A 16,780-nucleotide genomic window follows, 5' to 3' on the forward strand; every position below is an offset into this window, starting at 1 on the left:
AAAGGTGGAGCTGCCTGCCCCTCCCAGAGAGGAGTCATTGCAGGGGAGAACAAATGAAGAGATGGTGGAAGAGACGGAGAAGATGGTGCAGCAGGAGCTGGAGGAGACCACTGCTCAAAGCGTTGTAACAGGTGGTGGTACAGGAGGAGGGAGGGGTGGCAGGGCTTGGAGGGTCCTTTCTCCCGGCTGTCACCAGTTCCTCGTCGGAATCCAATTTTGTTGTATTCCGGCCCGAGGAAGCGGGATCAAGCAGAATGCAACGGCGCACACCGACCCCCATGCTGAATCCACGGCGGCTGATCCGCCAACGTGGGAACGCTGCGCAACAGGCAGATGCGAGCCTGGACATGGTGGGATTGTTCAGGATGAGCATCGATTTGAATCAATAGCTCCTCCAGGACGTTGCTGGGTTGTCCAAAAACATCGCGGCTTTAGCAGCCCATTAATTGGAGGACACGGTAGAGCTGATTGCCGTGGTGAGGAAGAACACCCAGACTGCCAATGCCAATGCTATGCAGCAATCGACATTGCACCCCAAGGTGCCATACCACCAATGGTGACAGCACCTGATCGTCGGGAGGAACTAGTTTCTTCTGACTTTGAAGATGGGTCCTCAGCACCTCCATCTTCTCCAAAACCCCCAAACATAGTGCTGCCATTGTGCTTCCCCCACCCCCTCAGCAGACACACTCAATGTGCTGTGCTGGTGCATGACGTACTGGTCCTGATGTGGGCAGGGCCAGAGGTATTGATAGCGGGAGGAGGAGTAAGGGGTCAGGGCCAAGGGTCAGGGGGGATTGGGGAGGAAAGGCTTTGGGAAAGGTGGCCGCAGGTAGAATTGTGGGAGGATGTTTTGTTCATACTGTTGTTGATGTTGATGTACATTACAGTTGTGACATCTGCTGCAGTTGAATAGCCCCACGACCACTTTGTCAAGTGAACAATGGTAACTTAGATGCTACCAGTGCAAGGACATAACCCCGACCCCCTCCGAACCCCCATTCCCCCAACCAGCCCCACTAAAGCGAGCATCAGTAAAGGGGAGGGCGGGGGGGTGGGGGAGAAAATTTCAAGCAAATAATTCATGTTCAGCAATGAATAGCTCAGTGGGCTGACTCCAATGGCTTTTTCCTGAGTGGTGTTACATAAGTTACAAAATCTCTTTCCTACCACTCATAAAATCAGCCCCTCGGCATGTTACACAGGTACTGGTCAGTTATTCCAGTCAAACAGATGCGAAACATCTGCAATCGAATTGGGTTTATTTTTTAAATAATGTTTTGGTTGCGAGCGTCTGTTTCTCTGGACCCAGAAATACACCAGGCAGCATCGTCCAGCAAACACCCTGAGTTCAGTGTGTCTCTGAATTGACGGCAGCTAGCGAGACATGGTGTGAGATCAGTCGTGAGGCATCATTCCTCGCCAACCATATTCCTCAGTTTAAAAAAAAGTTCAGGCAATAAAATGAACCACTCCTCTCCCTCTTCCCATCCCACTCATATGTGTAACCGCTAATAAAATATTTCATTGGCAGTGATTGCTGCGACTGGCTTTAATTAGATCAGCCCAAGCTTGGTTGTAAGTACTCCAGAAATTACTTTATTGTATATGAAATGTGACGATAAATGCAGATTTTCTTTCTATAGGCTAACATAGAAACATAGAAATTTACAGCGCAGAAGGAGGCCATTTTGGCCCATTGTGTCTGCGCCAGCCGACAAAGAGCCGCACGGCTCTCGGTCAGCAGCCCTGAAGGTTACATAAGAAACTATGAACAATGGCGGAAAGGCAAAGAGCACCCAGCTCAAACAGTCCGCCCCACCCAACTGCGACACCCCTTACACTGAAACATTCTACACTCCACCCCAACTGGAGCCATATGATCTCCTGGGAGAGGCAAAAACCAGATAAAAACCCAGGTCTATTTGAGAAAAAATAAATCTGGGAAAATTCCTCTCCGACCCATCCAGGCGATCGAAACTAGTCCAGGAGATCACCCTGGCCATATTCGATTCCCTGCAGTATTTACCATAATTTCTGCGCTGGCCAACAAGAGGTTATCGAGCCTAATCCCAATTATCAGCTCTAGGTCCATAACCCTGCAGGTTATGGCACTTTAAGTGCCCATCCAACCATCTTTTAAATGTGATGAGGGTTTCTGCATCCATCACTCTTCCAGGCAGTGAGTTTCAGATCCCCACAACCCTCTGCGTAAAGAAGCCCCCCACCTCCTCAAATCCCCTCTGAACCTTCCACCAACCACCTGAAGACTATGCCCCCTCGTAATAGACCCATCCACCAATGGAAATAGGCCCTTGATATCCACTATATCCAGGCCCCTCAATATTTTGTACACCTCAATGAGGTCTCCTCTCAATCTCCTCTGTTCCAATGAGAACAAACCCAGCCTATCCAATCTGTCCTCATAACTAAGATTCTCCATTCCAGGCAGTATCCTAATAAATCTCCTCTGCACCCTCTCTAGTATAATCACGTCCTTCCTATAATACGGCGACCAGAATTACACGCAGTACTCCAGCTGTGGCCGAACCAATGTACTATACAATTTAGGCATAACCTCCCTACTCTTATATTCTATGCCTCGGCCAATAAAGGCAAACATTCTGTATGCCTTCTTAACTACCTTATCTACCCGGCCTGCTACTTTCAGGGATCTGTGGACAAGCACTCCAAGATCCCTTTGTTCATCTACACTATTAAGTGGCCTAATGCTTAATGTGTATACCCTTTCCTTATTAGCCCTCCCAAAGTGCATTAACTCACACTTCTCTGAATTAAATTCTATTTGCCACTGCTCTGCCCACCTGACCAGTAGATTGATATCCTCCTGCAGCCCAAGACTTTCCTCTTTATTATCAACCACACAGACAATTTTAATGTCATCTGCAAACTTCTTAATCATACTCCCTATATTTAAATCTAAATCATTGATATATACCACAAAAAGCAAAGGACCCAGTACTGAACCCTGTGGAACCCCACTGGAAATATCCCTTCAGTCACAAAAATGTCCATTAACCATTTCTCTTTGCTTCCTACCTCTAAGCTAATTTTGGATCCAACTTGCTACTTTGCCCTGGATCCCATGGGCTTTAACCTTCATGACCAGTCTATGATGTGTTATCAAAAGCTTTGCTAATGTCCATATGCACTACATCGTACGCACTACCCTCATCGGCCCTCTTGGTTACTGTTATACTCATAATAAATGGTCAGGCCGAGTACTGTGTGTAATGAGCAAGTGTGAACTTAGCTTCTTTATTGTAGTTCCAGAGTGCAGGTACCTCGTAGGTGGCCTGCTTATATACTGTACTCCCAAGGGATGCTGGGATCCCTTGGGATTCCAACAGGTAGGCCCTCTGGTGGACAGGTGTGATGCAGGTTACAAGGTTACAAGGTTACAAGGGGTTAAATACATAACATCACTCCCCCATGAAGTCAACAATACACTTATTTACAAGATTCATCCAGCTCCTGTGTCATGTAGGCTGAGGTCAGGTCCAGCTTGGTGAATGTCTTCCCTCCAGCCAGGGTCTCAAATAGGTTGTCTGCCTTAGGTAGCAGGTATTGGTCCTGCAGCGAAAAGCGGTTAATTGTTACTTTATAGTCACCGCAAATTCTAACTGTACCGTCCTCCTTGAGTACCGGAACAATCGGACTGGCCCAGTCGTTGAACTCCAATGGCGCGATGATGCCCTCATGTTGCAGCTTGTCCAGCTCGATTTCCACTTTTTCACGCATCATATACGTAACGCCCGAGCCTTGTGGTGGATGGGTCGCGTACCGGGAACCAAATGGATCTGCACTTTCGCTCCCGAAAAACTTCCAATGCCTGGCTCGAATAACAATGGGAACTTGCTTAGAACCTGGGTACATGCGGTGTCGTCAACTGACAAAAGCACTCGGATGTCGTCCCAGTTCCAGCAGATTCTCCCCAGCCAGCTTCTGCCAAATAATGTGGGGCCAAATGGATCTGCACTTTCGCCCCCACAATCCATAGCAGGGGTTCGTGTACTGCTCCATCATAGGAGACTTTGACTTCAGCACTACCAATTAACCGGGATTAGTTCCTTTGTAAATGTCCTTAACTTCGTGTGAATGGGACTGAGCTTGGGCCCATGTGCCTTCTTCCCCCACAGCCTGTCAAAGGCCGTTTTACTCATTATGGATTGACTTGCCCCCATGTTCAGCTACATAGACACTGGAATACCGTTCAGTTCAACTTTCAATATTATTGGTGGGTATTTCGTCATGAACGTGTGTACCCCGTACACTTCTGCCTCCTTCGTACGAGTTTCCAATTCCATCTGATCCACTGCAGACCGATCTTCTTCCGCAACGTGGTGGTTTGCAGGGTTTGCAGGGTTTGCAGCTCACCTGCACATTCGTTGGAGGTGTCCCATTGTTCTGCAGCCATTACACGCATAGTGCTTAAAGCAGCATTGATGGGGCCGATGATCACCCCCACAGCGCCAACAGGGTGTTAACTGCCTTGCATTAACAGATGGCGGACTCTGGGTCAATTGAGGTAGGACCACAGCAGCCGGCATGTACATTCTTCCCTGTACACCTCTGCTCAAAACCTACGTTACTTTATGCACAGTACTGGCCGAAACTTCTTTGTTCTGCGAAGTTTACTTGGTGTTGTCGCTGGTAGACATAAATGCCTGGGCTATCGTTATGGCTTTACTCAGATTCGGAGTTTCTACAATCAACAGTTTGCGAAGGATTTTCTCATGTCCGATGGCAAGTACAAAAAAGTCTCTGAGCATTTGTTCTAGGAATCCCTCAAACTCACAATGTCCTGCAAGGCACCTTAGTTCGGCGATGTAGCTCGCCACTTCCTAGCCCTCCGATCGTTGACACATGTAGAATTGATATCTCTCCATCAAAACGCTTTCCTTAGGATTTAGATGCTCCCGGACCAGCGTATAAAGTTCTTCGTAGGATTTATCTGTTGGTTTAGCCAGGGCCAAGAGATTCTTCATGAGGCCATAGGTAGTGGCCCCACAGATGGTTAGGAGGATCGCCCTTCGTTTGGTCGCATTCTCGTCCCCTTCCAGCTCGTTGGCCACGAAGTATTGATTGAGTCTCTCCACGAAGGCCTCTCAATCATCCCCCTCTGAGAACTTCTCCAGGATGCCGATTGTTCTTTGCATTTTTGCGCGGTTCGTTACCTCGTCGCCAATTGTTATACTCATAATAAATGGTCAGACCGAGTACTGTGTGTAATGAGCAAGTGTGACCTTGGCTCCTTTATTAAGGTTCCAGAGTGCAGATACCTCGTGGGTGGCCTGCTTATATACTGTACTCCCAAGGGATGCTGGCATCCCTTGGGACTCCAACAGGTAGGCCCTCTGTTGTGAATGCAGGTTACAAGGTTACAGGGGGTTAAATATATAACAGTTAACTCCTCAAAAATTTCAATCAGGTTAGTCAAACACGATCTTCCCTTAAAACATCCGTGCTGACTATCCCTAATTAATCCTTGCCTTTCCAAATGTAGATTTATTCTATCTTTCAGGATTGTTTCCAATAAGCTGTAATGCGTCCCAAGCTCAAAATGTTTGTATCAGCCTCTGCAAATGTTGCTTCCTCTCCATGCAAACTGCTCCAGTAACTGAAGTAGGAACTTGATGGAAGTTCAACTCATGATGTTGATGGAACAAATGCTGAGGTTGCTCCTTGTTGGTCTGATTCAAAAATCTCTGGTTGGATTTAATGGGGAGAAAAAGTTGTTGGGAAGCTGGGAGTATCTCCCCAGACTCTTATATCACCTGATAATGAGATTGAGAAGGGGTGGCAGCCTATTATCTTCTCTGGAAGTACTGCTTCTCCGTGGAGCTCTGATCCACAGCAGCCCTCCAGCACCTCACCCAAGTAGCTATCCCTTTGAGCCTTGCGAATTTTGGGCTATTTGGCTATGAATCATCGAAACAAATTTACAGCACGGAAGGAGGCCATCTCGGCCCATCGTGTCCGCACCATCTATCCAAGAACTATCCAGCCTAATCCCACTTTCCAGCTCTTGGCTCTATGGGTGTATTGCAGCCAAGCCTGATTAGATGATCCAACACTATATCAATATATTTTAGAAGAAAGTGTTTGGTCTCTTGGTGCTGAAGTGCAGCTTATGCTAGCAACGGAGGATTCTGTGTGGCAGAGGGAAATTGATCTTGGAATCATGGAAAAAGGAATGGGGGGGGGCTTCCCCTCCGGGTCAGGGAATGGGATGCTCCCCCTCCGGATCAGGGAATGAGGGGGGCGATCCCCCTCTGGGTCAGGGAATGGGGGGGCTCCCCCTCCGAGTCAGGGAATGGGAGGCTCCCCCTCCAGACTCAGGGCTCAAACAGTTCCCAGTCCCGCGGGAGATGGAGGCTTCAGAATGACCCCGGGGGGGCCAGGTTCCCCGGGGGAGCGGGGGAGGGAGGCGCGTCAGGGTCATGTTTCCTCTCTGAGGGCTGTCCGACCTGTTCACTTTCACTTGGGCGGCAGGAAGCTGGATCCTCTTCTGAACGAGGTGGACATGTTCGATCTGATCAAAACCTGCCTCGACAGTGTGTTGGGACTGCCGCCCCTTAGGATGGAGAAGACCAAGGACGAGATGAGTGCCAATATGAAGGAGAGAGAGGTAATGATCGAGGTTGTTTCGGCGCTCATACTGGGCTCGATATTGGCCTTTGACCTATGGTGCCCGAGTGTAAAGGGAGCCTTACTCTGTATGTAACCCGTGCTGTACCTGCCCTGGGAGTGTTTGATGGGACAGTGTAGAGGGAGCTTTATTCTGCATCTAAAATCTAAAATCATAGCAGGCCAGTGACACTTGCTCAATAGAATCTCTTGTACCTTCATGATCTGAATGGAGTAAACACGAGCACGATGGCGAACCCCCATGTCACGGTCACACTGGGTGACAGCACCAGCAGTGGTCAGGCCCCTGTACTCCCTGTACATATTATGGGTTCCACTACGAGAATCGTAGCGCAGCCAAATACCAAAGTTCTTCACTTCCAGTGGTGACTTCTCAAAAACCTGTCCACAGCAGACAATTTCACCACCAGACTTTGTCAGTTTCTTCATCAGAAAAATGAAGTACCAGAATTGAGACTTGGCAACAATATGATTTGGAGCAAAGATGCGCATCCGATACAGAGCAGGGCCAGGCTCTTTAGTTGAGGGCAGGCGCCGCCCACTCACCTTGTATTCCTTGAGGGTGCCCAAAGCCTTCATGTCGCCTCTCGCTCACCTGCCACCCTAAAGAGTGTGTGTGTGCCCATCCATGCATCAGTGTGCCATACAATTTCCAGCAGGAGTCATTGGACAGTGATCAGGAGCTCAAAACCTGGTTTTCATACTCTTCTCCCAGATTGTGGGTGTCGAGGCCAATTCCAAAGACATCAGTTTCACCTCAATTAGCTAACGCGACACAAACTGAGAATTAATCCTGATCTAGTTGTTTTAACCCACTAACCAGTCGCTGCGTTTATATATCTTAAAAAATCTTCTCCTCTCCCCTCTTGCTCTTTGGGCAATGACCTTAAATCTGACCCCACTGCCAATGGGTGGCAAGGAGATGCCTCTTGCAATTGGAGTACCCCCATTCTAGATCTGTGTGGAAACGGCTTCACCCTATTTTACTCTATAAAAACCCCTCTTAATTTTGAAATGACCTGCAAGTGCCAATAACAAATTGTAGTAAAACACAAAAGTATCTGAAGTTTCCCTGCTGGAGCTGTGCCTTGTTTGAGCTGCGCTGTTGCAGGTCATGGTGTCCAGTTGACTGCTCTTTTAAATTTTCTGGCTTTATGATGTAAAATAATTGGGGAGGATGAAACAGCTGGAGTGATCAGCCAGCCTGTTTTGATGGTGAAAAGTTTCTAGTAATCTCCACTCTGAATGAAGTTTGAAAATGGGCGGTAACTGGGCGTTAAATGGGCGATCCTAGGGCGACCCTTTGTACATTCTTTGCATCCTCCTCACAGCTTACTTTCCCACTTAGATTTGTATCATCAGCAAACTTGGATACATCACACTCGATCCCCTCATCTAAGTCATTGATATTGGTTGTAAATAGCTGAGCTCCAAGTATTGAACCTTACAGTACCCTACTAGCTACAGGCTGCCATCCTGAAAATGTCCCATTTATTCCTACTCTCTGTTTTCTGTCCATTAACCAATCCTCAATCCATGTTAATATCAAATCCCCCAAATCCCATGAGTCCTAATTTTGTGTAATAACCTCTTGTCTGGCAGCTGAGCGAATTTTTGAAAATCCAAATCCAAATACATTCCATCCATTGGTTCCCCCTCATCGACCCTTCTAGTTATAAACTCAAGAAAGTGCCCTGTTACCACATCCCCAATAATAAGTTCCAGCATTTTCCCCACTACTGAAGTCAGGCTAACCGATCCATAGTTCCATGTTTTCTCTCCTTTCTTGAATACCTTTCAATCCACAGGGACTGTTCTCGGAGCAGACCTCATTACTAGTTCTACCTATGTTATTGATTCCTCAGTATCATAGGCAGACCCTCGAAATTGAGGAAGACTTGCCTCCACTCTAAAAGTGAGTTCTGAGGAGACTGAACAGTCCAATACGGGAATTACAGTCTCTATCACAGGTGGGACAGACAGTCATTGAAGGAAAGGGTGGGTGGGACTGGTTTGCCACAGGCTCCTTCTGCTGCCGGCGCTTGCTTTCTGCACGCTCTCGGCGACACGACCCAACGTGCTCAGTGCCCTCCCGGATGCTCTTCTTCTACTTAGGGTGGTCTTTGGCCAGGGACTCCCTGGTATCGGTGGGTATGTTGCATTTTATCAAGGAGGCTTTAAGGGTGTCCTTGAAGTATTTCCTCTGCCCACCTGGGGCTTGCTTGCCTTGTAGGAGTTCTGAGTAGAGCACTTGCTTTGGGAGTCTTGTGTCAGGCATGCGAACAATGTGACCTGCCCAACGGAGCTGGTCGAGTTTGGTCAGTGCTTCGATGCTGGGGATGTTGGCCTGATCGAGGACACTAATGTTGGTGCAGCTGTCCTCCCAGGGGATTTGCAGGATCTTGCGGAGACAGCATTGGTGGTATTTCTCCAGCGATTTGAGGTGTCTACTGCATATGGTCCATGTCTCTGAGCCATATAGGAGGGCGAGTATCTCTACAGCCCTGTAGATCATGAGCTTGGTGCCAGATTTGAGGGCCTGATCTTTGAACATTCTCTTCCTCAGGCGGCCGAAGGCTGTGCTGGTGCACTGGAGGTGGTGTTGAACCTCGTCGTTGATGTCTGCCCTTGCTGATAAAAGGCTCCCGAGGTATGGAAAGTGGTCCACGTTGTCCAAGACTGCGCCGTGGATCTTGATGACTGGGGGACAGTGCTGTGTGGCGGGGTCAGGTTGGTGGAGGACATTTGTCTTACGGATGTTTGGTGTAAGGCCCATGCTTTCGTATGCCTCAGTGAGGATGTTGACTATGACTTGGAGTTCAGTCTCTGAATGTGCACAGAAACAAGTGTTGTCCACCTACTGTAGCTCGATGACAGAGTTTGGGACGGTCTTGGATCTGGCCTGGAGATGATAAAGGTTGAACAGGTTCCCGCTGGTTCTGTAGTTTAGTTCCACTCCAGCGGGGAGCTTGTCGAGTGTAAGGTGGAGCATTGCAGCAAGGAAGATTGAGAAGAGGGTTGGCGCGATGACGCAGCCCTGCTTGACCCTGGTCCGGACGTGGATTGTGTCTATGATGGATCCGTTGGTCATGATCACAATTTGCATGTCGTCGTGCAGCAGGCGGAAGATGTCGACAAACTTTTGGGGGCAGCTGAAACAGAGGAGGACACTCCATAGTCCCTTGCGATTGACAATGTCAAAGGCCTTTGTAAGGTCAAAGAAGGCCATGTACAAGGGTTGGTGCTGTTCTCTGCATTTTTCTTGCAGTTGTTGCGCTGTAAAAATAATGTCCGTTGTATCCCGTAGTGAACAAAATCCGCACTGTGAATCTGGGAGTGTTATGTATTTAACCCCTTGTAACCTTGTAACCTGCATCACACCTGTCCACCAGAGGGCCTACCTGTTGCAGTCCCAAGGGATCCCAGCATCCCTTGGGAGTACACTTTACAAGCAGGCCACCCACGAGGTACCTGCACTCTGGAACTACAATAAAGGAGCCAAGGTCATATTTGCTCATGACACATAGTACTCGGTCTGAACATTTATTATGAGTATAACAATTGGCGACGAACCGCGTGAAAATACAAAGAACAATCGGCATCCTGGAGAAGTTCTCAGAGGGGGATGATTGGGAGGCCTTCGTGGAGAGACTCAACCATTACAACGTAGCCAACGAGCTGGAAGGGGATGAGAACATGATCAAACGAAGGGCGATCCTACTAACCGTCTGTGGGGCCACTACCTATGGCTCCATGAATAATCTCCTGGCTAAACCAACAGATAAATCCTATGAAGAACTGTGTACACTGGTCCGGGAGCACCTAAATTCTAAGGAAAGCGTTTTGATGGCGAGATATTGGTTCAACACATGTCAACAATTGGAGGGCCAGGAAGTGGCCGAACAAAAGCACCTTGCAGGACATTGTGAGTTTGAGGGATTCCTAGAACAAATGCTCAGTTGACGACACCACATGTACCCAGGTTCTAAGCAAGTTCCCATCGTTATTCGAGCCAGGCATTGGAAGTTTCTCGGGGGCGAAAGTGCAGATCCATTTGGTTCCCGGTACGTGGCCCATCCATCACAAGGCTCGGTCGGTACCGTACATAATGCATGAAAAAGTGGAAATCGAGCTGGACAGGCTGCAACACGAGGGCATCATCACGCCGGTGGAGTTCAATGACTGGGCCAGTCCGATTGTTCCGGTACTCAAGGAGGATGGTACAGTTAGAAGTTGCGGTGACTATAAAGTAACACTTAACCGTTTTTTGCTGCAGGACCAATACCCGCTATCCAAGGCAGATGACCTATTTGCGATCCTGGCTGGAGGGAAGACGTTCACCAAACTGGAACTGACCTTGGCCTACATGACACAGGAGCTGGAGGCGTCTTCGAAAGGCCTCACCTGCATCAACACGCACAAAGATCTATTTATTTACAACCGGTGCCGTTCGGAATTCAGTCGGCTGCAGCGCTCTTCCAGTGAAACATGGGAAGCCTGCTAAAGTCGGTTCCTTGTACAGTGGTCTACCAGGACGACATATTGGTTACAGGCCGGGACAACATGGAGCACTTGAAGAACCTGGAGGAGGTTCTTAGTCGGTTGGATCTCGTGGGGCTCAGGTTGAAATGCTCGAAGGGTGTTTTCCTGGCACAGGACGTCGAATTCTAAGAAGGAACGCAACAAACGGCATCAGACCCACCGACGCCAAGACGGAGGCCATCAAGAATGCGCCATGACCATGGAACGTGACGGAGCTGCAGGCATTTCTGGGACTCCTTAACTACTTCGGTAATCTCCTACCTGGGTTAAGCACCCTACTAAAACCTCTGCATGCGCTACTGCGCAAGGGAGATGACTGGGTATGGGGGAATTCACAAGAGGCTGCGTTCTAACAAACTGCTTGTTCTGTATAACCCATGTAAACGACTAGTGTTAGCTTGCGATGCGTCGTGATACGGGGTCGGGTGTGTGTTACAACAGGCTAATGAATCGGAAATTTTGCAACTGGTTGCGTATGCATCCAGAAGTTTGTCCAAGACCGAAAGGGCCTACAGCATGGTTGAAAAAGAGGCTCTGGTGTGCGTTTACGGGCTAAAGAAAATGCACCAGTACTTGTTTGGCTTCAAGTTCGAACTTGAAACAGAACGCAAGCCGCTCATATCGCTATTCTCAGAGAGCAAAGGGATTAATAACAATGCCTCTGACCACATCCAAAGATGGGCACTCACGCTGTCGGCATATAACTATGTAATTCGTCACAGACTGGGCACAGAGAACTGCGCAGATGCTCTCAGTCGGCTACCGTTGCCCACCACCTGGATGGAAATGGCACAGCCAGCGGACTTGCTCATGGTCATGGAGGCATTCGAGAACGAGAAGTCCCCCGTTACGGCCCGCCAGATCAGGACCTGGTCCAGCCAGGATCCTTTACTGGCCCTGATAAAAAACTGTGTCCTCCATGAAAGCTGGTCCAGTGTTCCAGTGGAGATGCAGGAAGCAATTAAGCCATTCCACGGACGCAAAGATGAGCTGTCCCTGCAGTTGGACTGTCTCTTGTGGGGCAATTGTGTGGTCTTGCCCAAGAAAGGCAGAGACACATTTATTGGGGAACTACACAGCACCCACCCAGGCATCATGATGATGAAAGCCATAGCCAGATCCCACATGTGGTGGCCAGGCATTGACTCAGATTTAGAGTCATGTGTACGCCAAAGCAACGCTTGCTCTCAGTTGAGCAATGCACCCAGAGAGGCACCGCTAAGTTTATGATCCTGGCCATCCAAAACGTGGTCGAGGATCCATGTAGACTATGCAGGCCCATTCCTAGGCAAAATGTTTTTGGTTGTCATGGATGCTTACTCAAAATGGATTGAATGTGCAATAATGTCCATGGCCACCATTGAAAGTCTAAGAGTTATGTTTGCCATGCACAGCTGGCCGATGTCCTAGTCAGTGACAATGGACCGTGCTTCACAAGTGCTGAATTCAAAGAATTCATGACCCGCAACGGGATCAAACATGTCACATCTGCACCGTTCAAGCCCACATCCAATGGTCAGGCAGAACAGGCAGTCCAGACCATCAAGAAAAGCTTGAAACGTGTGTCGGAAGGCTCCCTGCAGACCCAGTTGTCCCGCATATTGCTCAGCTACTGCACCAGACCCCACTCACTCACAGGAATTCCCCTAGCCAAGCTGCTCATGAAAAGGGCGCTTAAAACAAGGCTTTCACTGGTCCCCCCTGATCTACATGATCACGTGGAGGACAAGCGGCATCAAAAGGTGTATACCATGACCGTGCAAACTTGGCACGCGATATTGAGATCAATGATCCTGTGTTTGTGCTCAATTATGGACATGGTCCCAAATGGCTTGCTGGCATGGTCACAGCCAAAGAGGGGAGTAGGGTCAAACTCACCAATGGACAAACGCACAGAAAACACTTGCCCCAAATTAAACTGCGGTTCACCAACAGCTGCGTACAACCCGAAGAAGACACCACCAACTTTGACCTTCCAACACACACACAAGTGGCAACTGACATCACAGTTGACCACAAAACCGAACTCATCATCCCCAGCAGACCGGCAAGGCCGGCTACCAAACAGCCCAATGAAGAACTGACCAACCCAACCACACCAACATTTGTACCAAAATGATCGACAAGGGAGCGCAGAGCCCCAGATCATCTCACCTTATAAATAAGTGTATTGTTGGCTTCACGGGGGAGTGATGTTATGTTTTTAACCCCTTGTAACCTTGTAACCTGCATCACACCTGTTGGAGTCCCAAGGGATCCCAGCATCCCTTGGGAGTACAGTATATAAGCAGGCCTCCCATGAGGTACCTGCAATCTGGAACTACAATGAAGGAGCCAAAGACATACTTGCTCATTACACACAGTACTCTGTCTGACCATTTATTATGAGTATAACAGGGAGGAGCTCCTCGGCCACGGGGTGAAGACGATTGAGGAGGATTCTAATGATGACTTTCTCAGTGGCTCCTACATGGACCATAAGAATGGGATCCAACCCCCAATAAGTGAATCCTCCCCCTCCCACTGTAAGTTCTTCTCCAGCTGCAAGGAGATGTCCTTAACCCTGGCACCAGGCAGGCAACACAACTTTCAGAATTCCAAGTCGCAGCTACAGAGAACAATGAGCTAGAAATTACGGTCAGAGATGTACCTCCGGATTACACCTCCAACCCCCCAAAAAATTACAGAAGTACCTCCTGGTACCCAGGCTGTGCAAAGTTGCAGTCTCAGGCCTCACCTAATGGCCCACAGATCCCAGAGACTGTAGGGGAGGACGAAAACCCCTTCATTTTACTCAGAAGGAAAAGGGCTGTGGGATCAGTCTGTGCTGTGAATTGAAACCGATACAGTTTGACCTTGGCAGAGCAGCGATTGGACGGGGGAGGACACCGGAGGGCCAATGGTGAGACAGAGTCAGCCCGAAGCATGGGGCTTTCAAGCCAATGGGAGAGCACTTGCTCAAACTGTGGGACTGACTCACAGCCATTATCGGACTATTGTCTTCCCCATGTTTACATTATGGAAGGAAATTATGCAAATCTTCAGAAAACTAGGGAACCCAAAACAAACCAAGGACCTATACAATGGCTACAGGAGGCCAACCCAATTAACACCTACTCAAACCTTGAGTAGGTTAGAAAAACTGAATTGAAGGAAAATTATGCAGACCTTTAGAAACCAGGGAACCCAAAACAACCCAAGGGCCTACACAATGGCTACAGGAGGCCAACGCAATCAACATCCATTCAAACCTTGAGTAGGTTAACATCAGTGGAAAAAACCCGCAATAATCTAAAACTGCTGCATTTTTCAAAATCACAAAGCCCACCAATGGGAAGAATCGATTTCAGCAGGAGAGGCGGACTGGATAATCTGGCTATAAAAGGGGGTTTCTGACGTAGTGTGGGTGGTTCCCTGCCCTCGTCATCCAACAACCAACAAGACTCTCGACACTGAAGGAAAACCAGTGTCCGAAGACACCGAAGATAGAAGAAACAAACCACTAGACTGCAGAAGGCACAGTAGTGAGTATAACCTCTGGTCCCCAGAACTCCCAACTCAGTTAGGCCAGGAAAGGTGGGAGGTTGGGCATTGTACTGCTAAACTTGTGTAAAGATTTTTGTTGTGTCCGTTTAGTGGGATTTAGGAGGATTGTTTTGTTGGTGTATTGCTGTTTGTTGAGATACACCTTGTCAAATAAATTAGAAGCCTAAGTTCCTCTTGGAATCACCTTGTCTCAGTTTTATTGTATTACATCTCCTGATCGTGAGTCTTATGTCAGAACATTGTAAGGGAAGCTAGGAGCGCCTCGAAAACGCTCAACTGTGTGTCACAGGCTAGGGAAGAAGGGATTAGGAGTGTTTGACACTCACAGGTGCCTCACAGGCTAGGCATAAGCTGTGGGGACGCACAAGTCTCAAAACCTCCTTCATAAGCTGTGGACACAGTCTCTCCAGGGGTGCTTTTGCAGCACTCAGGGTACCTCACAGGCCAGGCATAAGCTGTGAGGACAGAAGCCCAGAGAGAGACACACAAGGCACAACAACACTCCCTGAGAACCCCTTACAGGATGCAGACGGTGCGGAAGCGTACTTGGGATCACATGGGCCTGGTCCTCTAATCAACAAGCAGAATTACATTTCAATCATTTACAAAGGGAATCCCCTAATGAGATGCAATGGAATCCCCAAAGCTAAAAATTATACAATGTACAGAATTGGAATTTTATTCATAATTACCTTAATTGTACTAACCTCAATAAAAATGTAATTTATTGGCTGTAAAGTGTTTTGAGATGTCTGGTGGTCATGAAAGGTGCTATATAAATGCAAGTCTTTCTTTCTTTTACTTTGCATCAGGGTTTACCATGGAAGAGGACTTTGCTAAAGCTATGGAAAACAAGCAAGTTGCCAGGATACTGAATCAGATGAAAATAGATAAAGAGGAGATATTGGAAGGCTGGCAGTACTTAAAGCAATACGTCATCCAAGATTGCTGAGGGAAGTAAGGGTAGAAATTGCAGAACTGCTGTCCACAATCTTCTAATCCATCTTAGATATAAGGGTGGTACCAAAGGACTGGAGGATTACAAATGTTACACTCTTGTTCAAAAAGGGGCAGAAGGGTCGAGATCCACTCGCCGAAGGGTCGGGAACCAGAGGGCACAGATTAAAGGTGATTTGCAAAAGTACCAAAGGCGACATAAGAAAAAACATTTGTCCACAACAAGTGATTAGAATCTGAAATGCACTGCCTGAAAGGATGGTGGAGGCAGACTCAATCACTGTTTTCAAAAGGGAGTTGGATAAGTATCTGAAAGAAAAAACATTTGCAGGGTTACAGAGAAAGGACAGTGGAGTGGGACTGACTAAGGTGCTCTTGCAGAGAACCGGCACGGGCTCGACAGGCCGAATGGTCCTTTTCGTGCTGTAACCATTCTATGTTTCTATGAAGGGAAGAAGGATAAAGCTGGCAATTGCAGGCCAGTCAGTTTAACGTTGCTGGTGAAGAAGCTTTTAGAAATAATAATCCACGAGAAAATGCTCAGCCATTTGGACAAGCATGGACTAATAAAAGTGATCCACACGCATTTGTTAAGGGCAAGTTGTGTTTGACTAAATTGATTGAGATTTTTGATGAGGTAACAGAGAGGGTGGATGGGGGCAGTGCATTTGATGATGTATATATGGACTTTCAAAAGGTGTTTGATAATGTACCATATATTAGGCTTGTTAGCAAAATTGAAGCTCATTGATAAAAGTGTCAGTAGCAGCATGGATACAAAATTGGGTAAGAGATAGCAAACAGAGTGTTGTGGTGAATGGCTGTTTTTAGGACTGTGAAGAGGTGTACAGTGGTGTTCCCCAGGGTTCATCACTAGGACGACTGCTGTCTTTGATATACATTAATGAGTTGGACTTGGAGGGACATGGCATAATTTCTAAATTTGTATATAACGCAAAACTTAGAAGTGTAGTAAACAGTGAGGTAGATAGTAATAGACTTCAAGAGGACATAGACAGACTGATGGAATGGGCCGATACATGGGAGATGAAATTCAACGCAG

General features: G+C 47.8%; 2 protein-coding genes across 4 annotated transcripts in view; both read right to left on the minus strand.

The window, feature by feature from the left end:
• LOC139259907 (collagen alpha-2(V) chain-like) overlaps positions 1–16,780 on the minus strand; it is a 516,763-nt gene that overhangs the window by 434,343 nt on the left and 65,640 nt on the right. The gene's annotated exons all lie outside the window — the stretch shown is intronic.
• Positions 6,158–7,256, minus strand: LOC139258791 (large ribosomal subunit protein eL20-like). Its single transcript, XM_070874816.1, has 2 exons — positions 6,827–7,256; positions 6,158–6,218 (listed from the first exon to the last, which is right to left on the minus strand). Exons 1-2 carry the CDS (start codon positions 7,249–7,251, stop codon positions 6,158–6,160), a joined length of 486 nt encoding a protein of 161 aa, XP_070730917.1. The 5' UTR covers positions 7,252–7,256.

Source organism: Pristiophorus japonicus, chromosome 3, assembly GCF_044704955.1.
Source record: "Pristiophorus japonicus isolate sPriJap1 chromosome 3, sPriJap1.hap1, whole genome shotgun sequence".
NCBI lineage: Eukaryota > Metazoa > Chordata > Chondrichthyes > Pristiophoridae > Pristiophorus > Pristiophorus japonicus.